Source organism: Seriola aureovittata, chromosome 20, assembly GCF_021018895.1.
Source record: "Seriola aureovittata isolate HTS-2021-v1 ecotype China chromosome 20, ASM2101889v1, whole genome shotgun sequence".
Lineage (NCBI taxonomy): Eukaryota > Metazoa > Chordata > Actinopteri > Carangiformes > Carangidae > Seriola > Seriola aureovittata.
In genome coordinates this window covers 11,282,468-11,305,146 of record NC_079383.1, presented here as the reverse complement: position 1 = coordinate 11,305,146, position 22,679 = coordinate 11,282,468, and the positions used below count along the sequence as shown (strand labels likewise).

General features: G+C 39.6%; 1 protein-coding gene across 4 annotated transcripts in view; it reads left to right on the top strand.

Annotated features, from left to right (window-relative positions):
- Positions 1-22,679, top strand: part of mllt10 (MLLT10 histone lysine methyltransferase DOT1L cofactor) — a 47,744-nt gene that overhangs the window by 6,000 nt on the left and 19,065 nt on the right. For 3 of the 4 annotated variants that reach the window (XM_056364320.1, XM_056364319.1, XM_056364321.1), the window contains exons 3-10: positions 3,041-3,095; positions 6,137-6,246; positions 6,355-6,458; positions 6,941-7,034; positions 15,983-16,081; positions 16,404-16,740; positions 17,547-17,765; positions 19,104-19,583. In XM_056364320.1, the coding sequence (XP_056220295.1) occupies positions 3,041-3,095; positions 6,137-6,246; positions 6,355-6,458; positions 6,941-7,034; positions 15,983-16,081; positions 16,404-16,740; positions 17,547-17,765; positions 19,104-19,583 (1,498 nt within the window). Of the gene's footprint in view, positions 1-3,040; positions 3,096-6,136; positions 6,247-6,354; positions 6,459-6,940; positions 7,035-10,138; positions 10,224-15,982; positions 16,082-16,403; positions 16,741-17,546; positions 17,766-19,103; positions 19,584-22,679 lie in introns of those variants that run through there. The other variant, XM_056364322.1, reaches the window with a different exon arrangement.

The window sequence follows — 22,679 nt, the reverse complement described above, 5'->3', positions numbered from 1 at the left end:
AGCGTTGATGCACAAACAGGGCCTACATGAAAGAGTTATCAGAGAGAACCCTCTCCTGTGACAAAGATCAACATGTGAAGAATTCAAAGCAACATCTGGATAAGTCAGACTAATTTTGGAAACAAGTGAAGAACCAGATTAAGTTAAAATTGGACTCTGTTGCCATGATCACCAAAGGTGTGTTTGGAGAAAAATGAGCACCATTTGATGAGAACCCCATGCCAACTGTTAAATATGGGCGTGGAAATATTCTGCCCCAGCAACGTTTTTTTATAAAATGAACAGAAAATTTTAATAGATAAATAAAAAAAAGCTGTTTGTATTGCAGACTGCCTTCCACTTTGCTGGTTGAGTAGAATACTCTCATAGTTCACTTTTAGACCTTGTCTTTACTGCATTAATCCGCAATGAAGGTTGAGTGAGAAAGTTTGTTAAAAGCCGGGCCGTAGGCTGACATATGTTTAAAGCTTGATAGGAAAGCCTTTAGTTACTTCAAATTATTTAATGTTAGATATTAACACCAAGCGATAGCAAGGAACCTGTCATTTCAAAACTAGGCTACTTCATTACCATTGATTATTAGAAGCTGAGTATATACTACAACAATAGAAGTGACTATACAACTGACAGTACATCTATGCAGCCCATGTATGGCTGAACAACACATGTCTTTGATGGGAGTTCTATTATGTCCAAATTCTCTAACAACAATAACCTGCACCTCTGTACAATAAAGCAGAGGTGGTTTCAAGACACTTCAGTAAGGTTACTTGTAGTAATTGGTTATAACATAAAAACACCAACTTATATAGATGAGTAATGTTCTGTTCACAATATGGTAGTTTAAACAAGTTTCAGTTGCACTGGCACCAGCGTTACTCAAAGATGTAGCTATTGCTACATAACTAAATTCTTTTATCTCATTATAGTTCACTGTTTATCGCTGCAAAAAGTGCATTATTTGGACATTTTCTGTGTAACTGGGAAACTGGGAATGTTTGCTACCATTGAAATAGATGATAAGATTGTGATGTTTATTGCAACTGCAATATCTGCTGCCCTACCTCCACAACACAGCTTTGCTCGCTCACTGGCGCTGCTTCAGTCTGTGTTCGTCTGTGTACACATTAGCCTTCAATGTGTATAGGCCACTACTAGTGACATATAACCAATTACATCATGCTGTAGGTGGGACATTGCTTCAGACCACAGAGTGGTGACTATAGACAGAGAGAGGTGGCTGCAACAGAGCTAAAGTAAAGTATTTTTTATATTTACTTTACTTTGTGAAAGTGAATTCAAGTTGGCTTCTAAAACAGGACAATGGTCCAAAGCAGACCTCAAAATTCTCCAAGAAATACTTCAAGAACCCAAGTTGAAGCTTTAGGAATGGTCCTCAGAGTCCTCTAACCGAACACCATTGAAAATCTATGCTGTGTGTGCAAGATAGCCTAATCATATCTCAGAAGTTGAAGTGATCTGTAAGGAAGAGGGGGTGAAAATACCTAAATCAAGAATGATTATTAAAGTGTTCTGCAAAAGAGGGGGTTACTAACGACTGACTTAGAAGGGTGCTCAAACCTTTGCACATCCAACAATTACTGTTTTAATTATTTTAAAGTTAATGAAATAAAAAAGCAGCAGTGCATTAACATTTAAAGATAATTTTGATACATGTTTGGTGCAGGGGTTGTATTTATTTCTTCACATTTATTTCACCTCAAAAATCAACAAAACATGGAAGTTGCCCAGGGTGTGAAACCTTTGCATCTACATGTAGCTGTTGATACAAATGCTGGGAAAGATCTGCCTACTTTCTGTGTTCATGTATGTGCACAGGGCAGAATTTAGCAGGACAAATATTTTTTCCTCTAACTCTAAATGAGAAAGGTCTCTCATTTACTTGGCCATACTCGTAAATGCTTCACAAAGCTTTGTGTAGGAATGTCTATGTGGAGAAAATCTTAACATCAAAGCTGATGCATGAAGTGATAAACAGCCATGCCTCATTTTGCATGAAGAAATCTGTGTACAAACAGAATTCCAGGCTGTAGAGCTGACTAATACAAAACATTCCTATAAAGATAATAAATATACTCGTGTGTGTGTGTTTCACAAAGAATTACATAGTGCACACTGCTGCAACTACAACCAATAAAATAAGGGATTTTGTCATTGGCAGGCTTTTTTTATGGAAATGAAATATGCATGTAATAAAGTAAAGTGCTTCTTGCAAAGTGTTATTTTAATGGAAGATAGATTAAATAATGACTAATGAGCCATATTTTTTAATCTCCAATTTGCCAAATAATGAATCCATTGCTTTACTTGAATTCAGTGGTTTTAATCAACCTGTGGAGTCTGTCTCTTATGATTTTGTTTTGTCTTATAAAGGCTTATTGGGGAAGTGTATTTACACTTGAAAGGTTTGAACAGTTTAAGAAGCAAATGAAAGTTCATCGTCACTACAGCCGACACTAGGCAGATTGCATATTTAATAAGGAATAATAGTGTGGTAATAAATTAAAGAAAGATATTTCAAAACCTTTTCAGAAAGATGAATTTGCAGATGAAGAAGTGTGAGTAGAAGCACCTTAAATATATTGTTTATGAGGTGCAAACTTTGACGTGCAACAGAACTATTGGTGGGAGAAAAAGAGGAAGAAAGAAAGAAATAAGGGACATGAAAGTCTTTCTGTTCTGTTACAGGCCAAACTCACTGTACTCTTTGTAACATTTATGCCTTGAGGTGAGGAAGACAGTTTGTGCATTGAGGAGGAGCTGAATTATCAGGCTGAGAGCAGCAGAAATAATTGCCTGGGGACTTCAGTTAGCTGACATGCGCTCCACTGTATGTACACACTCGAAGAAAGAGACAGCCTTGGGTGCCAGATAGTGAGGGGGTTTTCCCACAGAGGTTTTTACCTTGTGCCCAAGTCAGGGTGACTTTCAAGCTTATTTGTCATACAAATTTTCCCTCAACCTTACTAGATGAAGTTGACCTGTTGTTTCTGACATGATGTTTCTTCTTTACCCACAGAGATGTGAGCTATGTCCCCACAAGGATGGAGCCCTCAAGAGGACAGATAACGGAGGTAGAATCCCTCTCGGCTACACACACACACACACACACACACACACACACACACACACACACACACACACACACACACATCTGTGGTTAGCCTCTTGTGTATTTTTTCATTAATTGCATGTCACCGGCAAGTTTAAGGGGTGTGAGCGTGCTGGGAGAGTTATGTTGCTGTTTGTTGTGTGTGCTGCCTCTCTGTACCGTTCTTGCCAGTCCATGTTTTATGAGTGTGTGTGAGTGTGTGTGTATGTTTATGAGGGGGCGGGCCAGGATGGGTATAGTGCATGGCCTGTGAGGAGTCTCCTCCCTGGGTTCATTGGAAGGTCAGCTTGGTGGAGACTGTAAATATTCTGTGTGTATGTGAGTGTGTGTGTTTGAGAGAGAGAGAGGCACAGCTGTGGGATTGTGTCCAGGCCTGCAGGGAGGCATCAGGACAACACTAACACACACCGTTTTACTACTTTCTCTTTTATTTTACCCTTCCCATGACCCCTCTCTCCCTCTCTTTTTCCTCCCATGTTTCCCTCACCATCTCTTTCCCCATACCATCCATTTCTCTGCTCTTGTCAGTTCCTTTCCACTTGTTGATCTGTGTGCTAGTTGCTGTTATTTCAGGTGGGAGAGTGATAAAGCAGAGCAAAGGGATTAGTCTGAAACGGGTATTTGATCCAGCATCTTAACACGTAACAGGCAGAGAAGAAAGACAAGGAAAAGAAATAAAGTTTACAGCTGCTTGTGAAGTTGTGAATACCCATATATTGGTTCTCTCCTTATAGCAGACATTTAAACATGTTTGCAAAAATCTAAATAATTTGTCCACTGAAAGGTGTCTGTCATGTCCATATATGTGGCAGTACTTTGACAATTTTGAGTTGGATTGAGGTGTTGAGCTTGTTCTTGATTGTACTGCTTCAGTTTCACTGTACATGTGGTTCATTACCTGCTACAGTGAGGACCACATGACCATAAGTCTTGTTTTTTTACCTGGTGTTGTCAGTGTTTTAACATGGTTTACAAAAGGTCATACAGCCATTATGAAGAACAGGCAGCTCTTTGACTCTTCTTCATTTTATTTGAAACGTTAGCACACTTCAAATTAGTTATCAGCTAAATTTAAGCTCTGTGTCCTGACACATTGGACTCTGATAACTACTTCTAGGAGAAAGGGATGTTCGTAAAGGGATGTTTTGTTGGGTTTTTGGGTAGTAAAAGTGTGAATGCTTACTTTGAGGAGGAAGACTGTGCCACTTTTATAGTCCTGTTTTATAGGCCTCTTCCAGATTCTTGGAGGGACTTCAAAACAACAACATGCCCCCATTTCACACCCATTCCCTCCTCTCTGTCCCGCCCTCTGCCCTCCTCCCCCTGTCCCGCTCACCAGGTCAAAGGCAGGTCAGGGGTTCAACTGTAAGTTTAAGCCTGTTTTTGTTTCTGCTATGGAGAAAAACAGACACCTCCAGCATGGCAGGAGACTCCCACCTCCATTTGACCTCCCGTTCACCTCCTCCAGCTCCTCCTCAGCTCGTCGTCAATTCTGCTGCTACTCCACCATGCCCTGCTGTCATTCTACCGCCCCCAGTTTGTCTTCACTGACAGGCAGCTGTGTGTGTCAGGGCTCAGTAAACGGCTACTTAGATAAATTAATTACCAGTTTACAAATTAAAGCATTTGAGATTTTAAGTTGAATTCAGTGTTTTCTGTTTGATATGTAAATGTATAACTTGATGAATCCAACTGGGATTGAACATTGATGACTTAAATATTTGTGTTTTAGAGTCAGTGTGTGGGCGTATGTGAATTAGGGTGACACAATATGCAAAAAAAATCATATTGCAATTATTTGGCAGATTTTGCAGTTGCGATTTCAGTTGGAATGGTCGTTTTTGCATTTTAATTTCACAAAAAAATGCAAAAATGATGAATGAATGGTTTTTGTTGGGTTTTGTACCAAACAAACATGTTCCTTTACATCTGGAGAATATGATTTGTATGCCGGGTCATATCTGTAGCACTACAATGCTTATGGTGCTAACAATGCTGTGACAGATTTTACCTTCATCAAAAAATTGCAGCTCCTGCAATTTGGATATTGCACTTGCCCATATTGCGATTTCGGTTATATTTCGATTAACTGTGCAGCCCTAATGTGAATGTAACCAAAACTGCAATTTGGTATATTAATGATCAGTCCAAATAAATATGTATAGGTTGTCTTTATCTCTTCGTTTTGACCAAACAATTATTTCCCTTTACTCAAGTCCATTTTGACCACGCACACAACTTTTGGGATGATGATAACAAGTCAAAGTCTCACGGACTGACACATTCAAAAGATAGTTTCCAAGTCGATATGCGTTTCACTGCGACTGAAGACTTCATTTTATGTTTTCCAGCCATCACAAAGGGCCTGTGAAGCTCAATAGGAAATACCTGGATATGAGTCTTTCTCAAAACTGCACTGGGCTCATGAATAACAATGTGCAGATAGAATCAGAAGAGATGATGTATAATGTGGTGCAACATGATGGGTGAAAAGAGGTGTTGTGAACAGCTGTGTCTTGGTTTGGTTGTTTGAGCCACACCAGAATTCAAAAGGCTGTGTAACCACCAGTTCAAATAAACTGGACCAAACACTGAAGCTTTGCAAAATCAGTTATGCATTTAGTGTAGAGACTTAACATTTTTTGGAGTCTGTGTTTTGAGTTACAGCTCTAAAGAATGTGCAGAAAAATGCTGTTTTTTATGTTTTACCCAGCTGATAATATTCTATAAGTGATTTATGGACAGTGTTGTATTCTTCAGGTTATGTGCCTCATATTTTCATTACTACGTTTTACTGTAGCTCTCTGGTAAAACTTGCAACTAAATGTCAAATCTGGATGATTAACCCCAATTTAAGATCTATTTGTGACACTAGCAGATGCTTTATAAATCTTTATGTAAACTGTGGAGTGTCTCGACAAACTCCTGTTTGCTAGTGTGTGCGTGGGTTATGATCTCTTTTGTGTGTATGCAGAGGCTGATGGTTCTTCTGTGTCTTTGCAGGCTGGGCCCATGTTGTTTGTGCCCTTTACATACCTGAGGTTGAATTTGCTAATGTCTCGACTATGGAGCCCATAGTACTCCAGTCTGTGCCACATGAGCGCTACAACAAGGTAACAAACTTATTAATTTTGACATGTCAGAAAAACACACATACATTATAATTATAAAGAACTGAGTCTCTCTTAACTCTGCATGTTTGTTTGCGTGTTTGTGTGTAGACATGTTATATCTGTGAGGACCAGGGCAGAGAGAGTAAGGCAGCCACTGGAGCCTGTATGACCTGCAACAAACATGGCTGCAGGCAGGCCTTCCATGTCACATGGTGAGGCCCGTTCATATCACATTAACCTCACTGGACAAAGGAGGAGACTGTTTCTTCAGTTCTTCCCTCTGACTCTTGTAAAGACTTGTAGATTTGACATGCTGTCAAGTTATAGCAAAACTTTTGAGATATTGTGCATGTTGATAGTCTTATGTATTCTAGGGGTTCAACTGCTTAAAGCGTAAAATAGAATTTGTGTTGGTTTATACATTTTTTTCACATGGTAAAGCTACTAACATGAACTGAATCACATTAGTTTTCTGTGATTGTTTGTCTTGCAGTAGTCTAAGAGTTGATATTCAAACATTGTAATGATGACTCAGCCTTGTTTAGAGAATTGAGATTTTGAGTCCACCTCTGATTCTGCCTCCCTGTGTACAATCAATTCATGTTCAGCACTTGTTGGTACTTATTGTGGTAGAATGTTATGAAAAATATTTTTCACAGCCCTTTCTTTTCCTTCACATTACCCTCTGCCACAGTGCCCAGTTTGCAGGGTTGTTATGTGAGGAGCAGGGATCGGATGCAGACAACGTCAAGTACTGTGGATATTGCAAATACCACCACAGCAAATTGGTAAGTTTTCTCATATTCTACATGTATTATATCTTTTGATAGTCTAAACCACAACTTTACACATCATTAAACAGTGCTTCATTCTTCTCAAATGAAAATTGTATTCGCTTATAGCCTTAATCTGCACATGTGAGGACAAATTATATTTTTTTTGTATTTTGATTTGGTCTTTAAAATGAGTTTAAGATGATTAATCATTGACTCTTTTTTTGTTTTTGTAAATGAGTATAAACATAAAGTTTGAGATTTGTCCACAGTGCATTACAAGTCTCGCTAACTTGTATTAGAACTCGATATTGATCTCAGTTTTACTAATGAAAATGTGAAACCACCCTGACTGGTGTGTGTACTGACGACTTGCAGCAGCCACAGTGTTTGTTCCATGTCACTGTATGTATATGCTTAAGAGTGTCTTGAAGGTTGCTTGTCTATTAACAATTTGGATGAAGATTCATTTTATGTTTTCTGTTACACTAACCACAAACAGGGACAACCATGTAGACATAACACACACACATCAGTTTACCTGGAACACAGTGAGATTTACCTTTCCACTGAGAGATGCCCCACCATTACTACTTCTCTCATTTCTTTCCTATGTCTCTATGTCCCTTAGTCCCTCTCCTCCCTATCCTTCCCCTTAGGACTACCATCTTCTTTCCTCCCCATTTTATTCTCAGTGTTTCCACCCTTGTCAGTTTCTCCTTCCTGCTCAGTTCACTCGCTCCTTCAGTCAGCTTCCTGTCTCTCCTCGGCCTCAGCCCCTGTCCTCTCTTCTTCCCTCTATCTTTCTCCCCCATCTGCTTCCTCTATTACTGGACCAAGCCATCCATCCCCTTGCTGCTTGCTTCTCTTCCACCTGTCCTTTACCCTCCACCTACCCCTTTCCATCTATCCTCATTCCTCCTTCCCTCCTGATCCCACTAATCTCTCTGACAGTGGCCCATCGTACCATCCTCTCCCTTGTGTGTTGGTCCTAAACCCAGATTGGATGCAGGAGGTTGGGATTTCAGGTGCTGAATGGGGTCCTTTTGAGTCTGTTTTGTGCTGCAGGGTGAAACAGAACTATCAGGTGTTAATGGTTGCTTATGTATTTAAAATGTTTTGGAATATTATATTTAAGTGATTTAGTTCTTGAATTTCCAACTGACTTTTCCTGTCATTTTGGCCTTTATTATTGGGTGAACAGATGTTCTTTGCTTAATTTAGACACATGGTTTCAGTGAAAAGTGTCAGTTCAGTGCTGTTACAGAAGCCTTTTTATACTCTTTCTCTAGACAGTATAGCAGTACAAAGAGGAGCCATGACTGATTTAAAGGAGCATGAAGTCAACATAAAGAAGACAGAAATACAGTCTTCTTGTCTATTATTTTTTACTTGTATATATGTATGAATGTATTCATTCAAGCAGAATTCAGTTTGATAACACTGGAATGAAAAGCAGCATAACTGTAACAACTGGATATACAGATGACATGTACTTTCAATATATTCATTAACTGAAGAGACTTCCTGTTTTGTTCCAATAGTTAACACCCAGTCACAACCTTTCTGTGTGAATCCCTCAGTCAGAGGGAAGAAAATATGAAAAACAGGAACTTGACTGAAGTATTTTGATATCTGGATCGGTGGTAGGATGGAAAGACAGTACAGGCTTTACAGTGTCATGTCACACACACACACACACACACACACACGCACACACACACACACTGTTTTGCAATGTTAACAAACACTGATGGAAAGACTCATGCTGTTATATTGATCGTGTATGAATGGGTTTGGATGCTGGGGCATAATGTCATTAAGCCGGGATTGTATGGATGACAGGAATGTACCAGAGGGAATCAATGATGAAGAATGCAATGTTGTTAGCAGAGTGGGTTTCATAAGATACCACTTGATGGATGTTTACGCCATGTTAGAAACATATGGTATTTGACTGGACTCGGTCAGTAGCAAAATCTAATTTCAAACTTAGATTATCCTTGTTGAGTCTGGAATACAGTGAAATTTACATTTCACTGGCGGTTTCATCAAGACTATGTAATGTCGTATTTCTCAGCAGTGTAAATGTACCAATTTATGTATTGGCTTAACGGTCATCTGGAATGGGTTTGTAGCACACGCCTACGTCTTGTTTCAGCCATCTTCTATAACTGTGATTGGCAAACCTTGTTGCATAACTTTCTGTCACTAGCTGTTCTTAAGAAGCAATTGTTTTTTAGGCTAGTCCTGTACAATTGACAGATATCCTGTTGTTAAGAGGAAAGTGTCAGTGTTGTTGACTTGGAGCCATAAATCAGGAACTTTTTATTGTGTCTTAAGGTACAGCATATGTTAGAATTGAAATTCATATTAAGCCTTTGTAAAGCCAAGAGATTGCTATGTGATTCAGTTAGTGGACTAAGGAGGACCAGGTTGGCTTTGAGTTTTACATGATGCCAAATGAAACACAGTTCCTGGTCACAGATCTGTACTTTTGAATACAGGCTGGATAAACACAGGCCTTTATATGTGATTTAATATGGCTGTAATTTGAGGTTGTAGTTTTTTGTCGACATCTCAACGGGTAATACAGTCAAGAGCTTGCTGGCTTGTGCTGAGATTGAGGGCCAAGACCCCTAAAAGTGTCCCGCAAAGGAGACGTCAATTAAACACAACTCACAGTTGTGTGTGTTTTTAATGTTGTCCTCAATCCTGACTGTTTTTTATTAATTGTAGTATTGATCATTGTTTCTACACTGGAATTACTGTACCTAATGGTTATTATTTGGTCAATGATTGTTGAAAAAGGAATGGCCTTTTCTATAGTGGAGGTATAATTTAATTTTTGTTTGAATACCATCTGCCACTATGCATTTTTTCCTCTGTGGTGACCAATAAGTTTATTCATAACCACCACTTTTGTAGCCAATGCTCATGATAATGTTTTTTGACTGTTTTTGAATTTTGAGTTATCCTTCAGTTCACGCAGCCTTTTTTAGTTTATGTTTTGTTCATTTTTTTTAAACATATCTTAGAGTTCTTTTTGGTCTAATTTTAGCCTCTTTGCTGTGGACTTCATCCAGTAACTTGGAGTTCCTCTTTACCTTTTAGCGAAGGAGCAGGGGCCGTGGTAGTAGGTCTCAAAGCTTAAGTGACTCTTCCTCTCAGTGTATGGATAGACCCCCAGACACGGACAAGAAGGTAAGACAGCCCTCAGATCCTCCCCTCTCTATGCCTCCCACCCACGAATGTGACTCCACCAGAAACAAACGTCCTCATTGATACATGCTCACACTGTGGAAGGACAGGCAAATACGCTGTAAAACCATTGAGCAATAATAATTTTCAGTGGCTCTTATAATAGCTTTACAATTAGCATTTATGGTGACAGTCTTTCAATATAATGGCAAGACATTTATCATAAGGCATTGTTGTTCAAATTAGCAAGGCAAATGGAAAATGAGATGTGAAATTTTTATTAACTATTTAAGACTTATGTTCACAACAAAGTAGGGTTTTTCCGCGATTGCATCTTAAGATATTACTTGTTGACAATTTAACAAACCCCTAGAAAATGTTGAGCTTGGGCCTTGAACATCACTTAAGTCAATTGAAAAATAGGGTTGAAATGGATGGTTAGCATTGAAAGGAATGCTTTTGGTGTCTTGATTTAATTTTTAATCAGTATTTTATGAGGAAACGCCTGTTCTACAGATGTTCTTGATTGGAGTATACAATCCTGACAGTTGGGAGTATAAAAAGCTGTCCCATCTCAAAACACATGAGTGCGCCTTTCACTAAACAGGGCCTCTAAAATCACAGAAGACCTTGAATCTGATTTACAGGTGACTGCTGAAATTATATTTTATAAACCCACCATCAGTTGCATTTGAATTGTCTTTAAGATGCTTGTATGACTGCAGCCCACCTTCACTCACCACTGATCGCAGCCTCTAATGAATGCTGCATTACTGTGACCCATTCAGTCATGCGTGTTAGTAGAACATGTAATCACAGGCTGCGTAAAATCTGAATTTACAGGAGGTGTCAAGTCATGTGTTTCACTTTTTGTTTTGCCTGCAGTTGAATTAAACTGAACTGATCTATATAAAGATACCATTTAACTTGATTTAATGCTAATTGGCATTATATCGTGTACTAAATGTACTAAAGCAAACACATGACTGTGTCTTTACAGTTGAGCTGTTCTAGAGAGTGTATAAAGTCTACTGTTCACTGTCATTGATTCTCTCCACCAAACTTATAGGCATGAAATATCAAAGTATGTGCTGGTGTGAGCTTTATCAAGCTAAGAGCAAACAGGATTGTCACATAGTGCATTATAGCAAACAAAGGACACTCATTAGATAAAACAAGTACTTAACAGAGCGCGTGTGTGTGTGTGTGCGTGCAATCTTTCAATACAACTTTATATTCAATGCAATACAGGAGAAACTCTCAGGAAATAATAAATTATTGTAATTAGTGACACATCAATCAAGTTTGCTTACAATTATGATCAGTGATCTAAGATACCTTCTATCTCTCAATATTTATGATGCACTAAAATGAATTCAGAAAATTGATTTAGGAAAGGAATGCTTTAATAATGCATTGCCTGTATCAACAAAATGAACTGTGAAAATGTCACAACTAATTCTTACACTTATAAAGACATAGAGCAAAAAGTATTAGAAGAGGTTGCTATAACTAATCAAATTCTAACTACAAACGGCTGCCTGTTCTTATACAGATTCTTTGCTGCGACAGGTTTTGGGTAAAATCAGTCAAACTGACATATAGGCTGATGTCAGATGAAATGACCCAAAGATGGAAATTAGATGTGACTGCTCTAATGAGATTTTAAAACCTGTGTTTATGAGACACCTTAGTGGATATTTTGTCAGTGCTGCTGTGCTAAAACGCTTTTGATGCTCCCAGAACTTTTTTTCTCTGTGTTTTTTTTTCAGTTGTAATTGTTTTTGATAGAAAAGCATGAAAGAAGACAATAGATTTTCAGAACTGAATTGGTGGAATCCAAATTGAGTGTGTGTATGTGATGCCTTTGTCCACATACTTTTCATTCCCCCTGCCCTGGCTTTTGTCAATACTGCCTGCTTCTCTCACTTACAGACACACACATACACTCTCTCCATCCACATTCCAGGGTCAGAGATCAGTAAGCTCAGATGTGTGTGTGTGCGCACATGCATTTGTTTTGTGGTTTGGAGACTCAGATGTATACCCACCTCATGTTAGACCCTGCAGTCAAACTACAGCAGGGGCTAAAAGATCCCCCACACTGGCCACTTAGAAAAGGCGCGCACACACACAAGCACACACACACACACACACACACACACACACACACACACACACACACACACACACACACACACACATACACACACACACACACAATGGCTAGTCAGAAATCCTGCAGGAAACTGCACAGGGGAATTCCTGCCAGGTCAGGGCGGATTATTTTCCCCCTTACTTCCTGTTCCTCCATTTCTCCCTGTCCCCCCCTGTGTTTGTACCCTCTCATCTTCCTCCTGAGGCCACTGTGTTGAATTGTGAAGAATTTAAAATACATGTTACATCAAATTAAAAGACGATGCTTTCTCTTTGCAATATATTATTTGTTATAAAGCATAGTTGAGTTTGAATTTAATTTTTTTGTCTATGAACATTACTGCAGGATTAAGTACCACGAGTTTATATACATTGTACAGTTCAAAAGGAAGTTTGATTTCTTGATAATTGAATATAGTGATGAAACAATTAATTGATAAATCCACAGAAAATTATTCAGCTACAGTTTAGATAATCAATTAATCATTCCATTTTATGAAGCATTTGAAGAACTTTTTGGTTCTTGCCTCTCAAATGTGAGGATTTACTGCTTCTCTGAATTATTTGATTATCAGTTGAATATTTTTGCTTTTTGGACAAAACAAGGAATTTGAAGACATTACCTAGAAGTCATGGATTTATTTATGGGCATTGTTAACTGTCATTTTATAAGCAAAATGATCAATCTATAGATTAAAAAAATGGTAGATGAATTGAAAAGAAATAATGTCTTCAGTCGTGATTTTGTGTATTTAGATTTATTGGCCAAATGCAAAAATCATGATGCCTGTGCTTAGAAAAAGACAAACAAAAAAATCTCCATGCACATATTTTGAGTGCTGTGGAGAGGCTTTTACAAAGAACAGCTTTTCTCTCATGATGAGTGAGTTTCCTAGTTCAGAGCCCCATGATCAGTATTCAACATAGAAGATTTCAGCACACATTGTATGGGAGTTTGTTGATAAATAGACGCAGCCCTCATCCTCTGCCACCACTCATATTTACCCCACACAGTCTCAAAGACCACTCAGACATGTCAAATGATCAGGCTGCTAATGGTCAGTGCCAGAGAAAGAGAGGAGAGGACACGCTGAAAGGCTTTGTCTCTGCCTGTATAATCAATTGACCTGATTGATAAGAGTGTGTCAGGGTTACATTGTGTGTGCGTTATGTTTCCCACGCCCAGTGCTGCGGGTCCTTCTCTGTGTGTGTGTGTGTGTGTGTGTGTGTGTGTGTGTGTGTGTGTTTGTGTGTGTGTTTGTGTGTGTGTGTGTTATCCGACCCTCTCAACTCAGCCTCTCTCCATCAACACCTACCTCTGGAATGTTAATGAAAAACAACAAGGGAATCCCAAAGAATTTACCTCTCTGTCTCTCTGTTTGTCTGCATCTCTCTCTGGTATCACTTCTTTTTGTTGTAGTAGGTGCCGTTAGGTTCATTTTCTATCTTTGTAAAATCATGTTTCTCTTCATCTTCTTTCTGTAGCCAGTTGCAAGGTTGGCACTATTGTTTAATGTAGTTCTAAATAGAACCAATCAACAGAAAATCAACCAACAATAATTTGGATCTTTGTTTAATTTAACCAAAACAATGGAAAAATATTTGTTGGTTTCCCTCTCTTAAATGTGAAAATGTACTGAATTTTATCTGTTTTATATCACTCTAAATTGATTATCTTTGTGTTGTCAACTCTTCGGTTGACATAACAAGGAATTAGAAGCAACCACCTTGTGGTGGGCATTTTTTTGCAGCTTTCTTGACAGTTTGTAGACTAAATTATTACTAGATTAATTGAAAAACATAAGTGTTGAGGAATAAAACCCTCAACAAACAGCCGGTCAGCTATTTCAAACTCATGCATGCTAAGCAGGGTTCCCACAAATCCTTGAAATCCTTCAAAGTTTGTGAATTTGAAAATATATATATCTATATCCATCACTATAACAGCAAGGAAGCGTCTACAACATTCAAGCCTTTCTTTCTTTTTAATTGTTGTCCGTTAGCTTCTGTAAAGCTTGCTAGTTCTCATTATAAAAATTCTTAGTGTTGTAACAGTAATTAACCTTGATCCATGTCTCAAACTATGCCATGTTGAGTCCATGAATTTGAAGCAATTGCACTCAGTCCTTGAAAAGTCCTTGAATTTGATGTTTATGAAAGTATTGGAACCCTGGTTTAGAATCACAGAACTTTTAATTCATGCATCTTCATACATCTTATTCATGTAGCGATTCCAATGTTTTCAAAGATAGAATATATGTCAGGGTTTTTTGGGGGATGAACTGTGTATAAAATGATGCACATCTAGAAAATTTCCATTTTATCAAGTGCTGCAGCCATAAAAAAGTCCTGTGTTTGAATATTCCACTCAGTGTAAACTTCATTTACAATGACTTCAAGCTACTGAAGGGGAAAGAAAAGGGGAAAACTGCATTTTAAGAAGTCAGTGGTTAATGAAAATAACCAGTACTTGCTGCCTGTTTTGAAATTCACAACACAGACCCACAAATACACATGTGAACCGAACTCTGCAACATTTTTCTCTTATTCGCAGGGCGTTAGCAAAACCGGAACCCAGTGCGTAGAGAGGTTACAGTTAAGCTGCTATCTCCTGATTTGGCTAGTGATGTCTGTTAACTGCCACTCATAGAGGAAGTCTGGCTAAACTGTCACCAGCCTCCATGCAATCACTCCTCAACTAGACCCTGAAGGGAGAAGAAGGGGGATGGGCAGTTTCTGGTTTTTCAGAGTTGTCATGACACTGAGTATCACAAGCATGTTGAATCCCATGTCGTCTCTCAGGATCGCTGCATATTTTCACCGCCTATCTCCCAGAGTGCGTCTGTCGGTGTGGATGTGCGTCTGCGTGCATGCAAGTGTCCATGTAGAAGTGTGTGTGAGCATATGTGCACCTGTCTGCTTGTACACACGTGCAGAGAGGTGTCGGGGTGGAGGGCGTGCATGTGAGGTGTAAATGCGCTGGCACCCAGTCCCCACCTCAGGGGTGCAAGAGGAGGGTGGCGGTGCGTGTGTGTTAGCGAGGGTGTAAATTGAGCTGTGATGGTCCAAGAAGGAGGATATGATTGGATGAAACAATGAGACCTTGTGCGCTTCGGCACGAGGCACTTAGACACACTCTGCTCTAAACTGCAGCTGAATTCCTCTTGCCTACTGCCCCCTTTTTATCTCTCTTCCGTCACTCTCTTTGTGTTAGTTGATCTCTAAGCTTTCATCTCAGACTGAGCCTTTGAAATGCAATGCTCCCTCTTTCTCTCTCTGTTTCTCTCCAAAACCAAATACACAAAGACGCACACACACTCTTCCTCTTCAATGAGTATATTCTAATAACTCGTATGTTTCTTTTATTTTTATGCCATTTCTTTGCTGTAATCTTATCCAGAACACTTATGTATGGTCCAGTGTGTCTCCATATTCAGTGTTTCCTGTTTTTTCCTAATGTTACCAATATGCACATGGCTATAACAGTTTTTTTTTTTTTTTTTTTTTTTTCTATCTGTCTTAGTTTCTCTCCTCCCTGTATTATGTATTAAGCAGCTTCACCCATCTGTTTCTCCTTTTTTTTCCCCCATATTCTCCATGTGCAGAAACATAAGGAGCGAGACAGGCACAAACCAAAACACAAGAAGACCTCCATGGACATGTCTCCTTCCCTCGTACTTCCAAACATCATGGTCCCAGACAAGGTGAGGGCATTCCTGTCCTCCTCAGTCCTTTGTTTTGGTGTAATGTGACTGGGGTAGTTAAATATTACAACAGTAGTGGCTGGTTGACTTTTTTTTATTTCTATACTTTGATTTACCTTTATTGCTCTTCTACTGTGTCCTACACACATCCTGTCCTCCTGCTGACCTTTTCTCGTACTTTTGGTCCTCCCTTTCTCAACCGGCATTGTTGTGATAATTTTCACTCCATGTTCCGGTCCTCCTTCTCATGGTTCCTGTCCTCCCTTTCTGTTCAACCATAATTTTTTCAATCATTCCTTTGCTTCTCACCTTCCTCCTCCAGGCTTACAACAGCAGCAGTTCAGGGGGAGGCGTCACTTCTCTGCCTGCATCCTCGCAGAAGCGACTGGACGACAGCACCGCCCGTTTCACTAATGCTAACTTTCAGGAAGTGTCTTCGGCTCACTCCGGCAGCAGTTCCAAAGATGGTTTGGCTGTAGACACTGGAAAAGCGGCGTCTGAGGTGAAGAATAAGAAGAACAGCGGCGGAAGTCACACGGTGGGACAGAGAGGCGGCCGCAAGTCTCTCACCTCCTCAGGGAAACCCCTCCCCTCTGCCGTGGTCACCATGGCAACTTCCTCCACATCTGCCTCTGCTTCCACTGGGCCTTTCCACCAAGGTGAATTGATGGCTGCAAATGGTCTTGTATGTTAATTTTCCCACTACTGGGAATTAACCCTGCAGTTAGAAAAATAGAAACACAATGACAAATCATCTGGTGTTCCCGCTCTGCCCACCCACTGAAAAAAAATTCAAATTACAGCAATGTTATTAAAACATTGCTTAAAAGAGTGTGATTTGTGTGTGTATGTGTGCGCACGTGTGCATGCTGTGTCTTTGGCTGCATTTTGTAAAGGCACCAGACTTTTAGTGTGTGGCCATGATAACAGTGTTTCGTCTCGACTGGCCTCTGGCTCCTGTAATCTGGGGCCCTGTCTGGGAAATGAGACAAGCCCCCCCTCCACACACGCACGCATGCACGCACACACACAAACAATATGTGGGGAGGTCAGGACCTGAAAGGAGTAGGTGCTCACACAGAGCTCCTGTGTTTTGTACTATCAGAACCTTGAAGCCCTTTGCTAGGTGTGTGTTTGTTTGCGTGTGTGTGTGTGTCTGAGTATCCATCCAGATGTGTGCTTTCAAGGCAGTTCCTCTGATGGGAGGACTACATGATGAGGGAGGGCTGACTGTAGAGCAGATAGAGAGCAGAGAGTAGATAAAATGCTTATTTTGCTTATCTTTTTTCTGCTGCTCCCATGATGATGGAAAGGAGAGTAGCATGGAAACTTTTCCCTGCTGTAATGCCTGTTCCCTGTTCTCTCCTTCTCTCACTTTTGGTCTCTCTTTTACTTCTTCATTCCTTTCGATCGTCACCTCTGTCTGTCATTGTCTCTATTTTCCACCTGTCTTTCTTTCTCCCAGGCCTCCTGTTGACCAGTGCCAGCAAGACGCCCTCTGCTCCTTCCTCCTCAGACTTCCTAAGTTTCTCTGATTCTTCGTTGCGTCCCGGGGGTGGAACTACCTTCTCCTCCCCGCCGTCTTTCAGCAGCTGCCTTGTGAAGCCGAGCTCGGAGGGTGGAGCTTCAGAGGGAACTACGACACTCTTTGGTTCTCTTATGTCCGCTACGACAGCCTCTGCAGGTGACAGGCATTGTTCATTTATAGATTTACTCAGATGTGCTTTTCTTACTTTAGTTATGTGTTTATTCATTCATTTATTTTTTGTGGCTATTGATTATTACAGTGGTGCCACAGTATTCATACAGTGTTTCCCTCCATTTGTCATATGCAGTACAAGGAGAAGTCTACCAAAATCTGACAGTTTGCATTACGGTTAGGACTGAGCGCCATGACTTCAAATCAGTAACAGGATTATTTAAGACTTTTACCTTGATTACAATTAATGAACGATTACTTTGGCTCTCATCGGTCCCTCTCTTCTTTTTTTTTGAGCCGTGTACTCAATATTCGTCAATTTGAGTGTGTTCCAAGTGATTAAACAAATTAGTGGTGTTTCCTTTGGTCTCTGAAATTGTTTTTCTGTTTCTGTTTGTTTCGACTTATTTTTGTTTTGTTGTCTTCACTGAAGCCAAAATGTGCCCAAACAACAGACACAGCATCTTGTTATGTATAAGCTGCTCGGGTTGAGGCTCAGTGTTTGCGCTCATGTCATCCGTATTCCCCAGCTTTGCTTTGAGTAAATGTGGATTAACGTTAGTTTCACAGGACGTATTATTATTAAGTATTAACCAAATTAACCAACATGAGCGTGATTAAGTCTGTTAGAGGTTCTAAATGTTGGTTTTGATGCTTTTTCGGTTAATTGCCTAGCCCTAATTATAGTTAATGTTGGATCCAATGTTTTTGGAGCTTGACCCATATTGGAGACTAAATTAAGATCTTTCAGCCGGTGCTGTATCAGTTTTAAACTTTTTAAAAAATCAGTTGTATCCCAACTTTATGGAAGCACACTACTGAACTGATGGAGTACACATTAGAAAAAACATCAGCAAGTTTGCAGTTTTGTGTAGTATTTTTCTTTTTTCCATATTCATGTACTAGTCATTAACTACAGAAATGTAGTAAATGACCGATTACATGCAGAAAATTAATCTGCAGCAATTTTATTTAATGGATTAATCATTTAAGTCATTTTTAAATTTTCTGGTTCCAGTCTCTAAAATGTGATTGTTTGCAAATTTATTTGACTTTGTTCTCCTTTATGATGGTAAACTAAATATCTCTGGGTGTTTGACTGTTCTCTGACATTTTATAGACCACGCTGTTTATCAATTACTCGAGAAAATAATTGTCAGATTAATCAATATGAAAATAATTGCTAATTTATTAGAGAACTAATATGATGCATGGTGTGCTTTGCTACTTTAGTACGCTCTCAGGCCAATAAACCACAGAAAAACACCAAGAGTCTGCAGACTTTATGATTAAATATTCACTTCTGCTTTCTTGTTATTGTAGTGGGCGGGAAACTGTATGAGAATTCCCACAGTCACACAGCTAGCGAGACGACAAGCCTCGGTGGGTCCACTGGATACAAACGGCCCCAGCCCTCCAGCTCAGGACCAGGCATCGGTGGAGCAGTGGCAGGAGGAGGGGAAGACGGAGTGAAGAAGAAAAAGAAGGGCAACTGGCGAAACAGATTTGGACCTTGCTTCACTACGGATGTGAAGCCTTCAGAGCCAGCTCCCTCCCTGACTCTCCCTACCTCCTCCACAGCCAACACCTCCTCCTCCACCGCCTCCCCCTCCTCCTCTTCGTCCTCGACACTCTCAGGTCGGCCAGGCTTAGTTTCCAGCAGTGGATTAGGAGTGGGAGTCGGAGCAGGAGGAGAGAGGGGGCTGGGGGTCATGGGTGTCGGTGGTGGGATTCAGAAGTCCCCGTCACTCCTCAGGAATGGGAGTCTGCAAAGTCACAGCGGCTCCACAACCACTGGGTCAGGTGAGAAAAACACGGAAACGCAACGTACACAAAACACAACAGTGTTTCACCAAAATGCTGAGAGTCCTTGAGAGTTCAGGTCTCACAGGTGTCACGATGAGAAATACTTTCTCAAGTCGCCCCTGTCTGTCAGTGTCACCTAAATTTTTAATTATCTCACAATTTTGCTGTTGCTAAGCAAATAGCCAGAAATGAATTGTTGTTGGCAGCTGAAATGATGAAAAGGACTGGATTAATTCCAGATTTATCAGCCCATTATAACCCGTTAGACAAAGAAATAGCGTCCCATTGTGCTCACTGTAGGGTCATCAGTATGAGCAAAAAGGAAGTAGCACATGGGTGGCATTGTTGTGGCAGTTTTTGTTCTTCACATCCAGCTCCTGACTTGAGGATTTTTTGTGCCTTTTGCCACCAAATGCTGATGAATTAAACAAAAGGTGTTTGTGGATTCCCTCTGTGCAGCAAATTATTAGCATTACCAATGACAAATAGCAAAGATTTGACACACCTTTGTAATTGGCTCCTTGTGTTCGTGTGTGTGTGTGTGTGTGTGTGTGTGTCTGTGTGTGTGTGTGTGTATGGAGTGCGTGTCTATGTGTTATTTTCTCACACGTGTAAGTGGTCTGTATGTTTTTTTCATCGTGTTCAGTTGCTTGGCAACTGTCTTTATGCTTTGGAGTTCCCCTCTGCTGATGGAAATGGCTCAGTACAACCCACACATCCCACATCTCCCCTTTCTTCCAGAATTACCACCCTTTTGTTTCGCTCTCCTGCCTCTCGGCTGGTCTCTCTTACCTGCATTCTGCTCATTCCTCAAATTCTCCCCTCACCTGTTGATGCTTTGTGCAGTGTGTGTACATAGTGACACGTGCTTGCGTATACTGTATGTGCACCGGCATAATTTGTACGTGCCAATTAAGACCAAATGCAAATGAAGAAAATAGATGCTCTAATCAGATCAATATCCATCACTGATCAGTAGGATCTGCTTAACAGATAATGATGACGAATTTGATCATGTCCTTTAACATTTTTACATAACGTTCTTGCATAAGAGACCCTCATTCTCTTTGTCTGTTACTCAGGCTATTTTCAATTTTGGATGACTCCAAATTCTAAAATATGAATGTATTTTTCAATAGTGCTATTCATTTCAAGTGATTCATTACATCTTGTTAAATTACGTTTGTCTTCACAATCTGTTATAAATATTGGATAATACCCCTCAGTGCCACATTGATTGGATTGGAGCATCAACACAACACAGCGAATGTTGTTTTTTCTCAGAGCAGTATAGTTCTTAAAGAATGAATAATGATGTGGTTTCTCATCAAAACACTTGTTGTTTGGTATGGTATGGCTCTCTCAGTTGAGGATACATATTTTCATACATGGGCATAAACTTATAAAACTTAAATAAAAGAAATGTATAGTCTTTGTCTGCTTCCATGTGTCTTCAAGCACAGAGGTTATTATTTTATCGTGACATTATAGCTTTATGTTAGTGACCTTGTAAATTAATCATTATCCCTGGTTTAATGGAGTTAGTTGTGAATAGTTGTGACAGAAATTTCACTTTACATATACATTTTACCTACACACACACACACACACACACACACACACACACACACATACACACTAATAATATATTATATATATATATATATATATATATATATATATATAATATATATATATATATATATATATATATATATATATATAAATAAATAAATGGGGTGCTAAGCGTTTCTAATAGTATAAGCACAAGTTGTGTTCAACCATAAATATTAATATTCAGTGTTCAAAGGTGTCTTTAATGAATATGTTATATTTTAGTAGCGTTAAGCTTGAGTTGGTGAGTCAGACCTGAGGACTGGTGCTGTGTGCTGTCTGAATATAATTTTTTCAGCAGTGCTTGTTGAGGATAACTTTGTTAGTAATTCCACAGACATTTGAGTTTTTGGTGTTTCTGCTTTTCCCTATAAGCAGTGGCAGCATTTCTGACCACAGCTGGTGAAAGAAGATAGGGAAAACGTGTGTGTGTGTGAGAGTGTGTGTGTGTGTGAGTGTGTGTGTGTGAGAGAGAGAGAGAGAGAGAGAGAGAGAGAGAGAGAGAGAGAGAGAGAGAGAGAGAGAGAGAGAGAGAGAGAGAGAGAGAGAGAGAGAGAGAGAGAGAGAGAGAGAGAGAGAGAGAGAGAGAGAGAGAGAGAGAGAGAGAGAGAGAGAGAGAGAGAGAGAGAGAGAGAGAGACAGAGAGAGACAGAGACAGAGAGACAGAGAGAATCATGTGTTCTTCTTCCTACTGTAAATATTTAGCTAAGGGTTAATGCAGGGCAGTAATGGGGAGGATCTTGGCATTAAACACCCCCACCCCCACCCCCCCACCCCAGTCTGCTGACTGCATTGTGCTGATGGATAGATAGTTAGCCTGATAGATATGTGTTTTGGGTGGGTGGGTAGACAGGGGGTTAGATTTTGGCTAGGTTAATCTTTGACTGCATGGGGGTCACTGATGGGACGAACAAGCTGCCAGAGTGCAGTGTGGGATTCATGTGTGGGGGAGGAATGATGTTAGGTGGACATGAATTTATTCAGGCCAGTGGGAGTGTGTGTATATATAAAAGACTGAGAAAAGAGAGGAGAGAAATTAGATGTTAATTTCGGTTAATTATTTATTTGATGTTTTTATTTCTTTTTTTTCTTTTCTTTTTTTTTAGCTTTATTGAGGTGAAAATTTTACTAGTTATCCTAATGAAAACATAATTATCAGTAGCTTGGTCTCACTTCTGCAAAGCACATGTTGTGAAAACCAGGGGAACAATTCAGTGAATAGTGTTTAATTTGAATAGCAAATTAAACTTATTGGTAAAATAGGAAAACTATATTTGCAACGTTTCCCTTATGTCCTAAAATTTTGCTTTTATAGATTATACACAATTTTATTGTGCTAGCAAAATATATCCCTGCAGTAAAAGAAAATAAGAAATGATTTATGAATATTTTGGGGTGCTGTGAAATTTTATTGCATATTTTCCTGATTCACTTATGTATGTATGTATGTATTTATTAATTTGCAGTTTAGATGTTTTT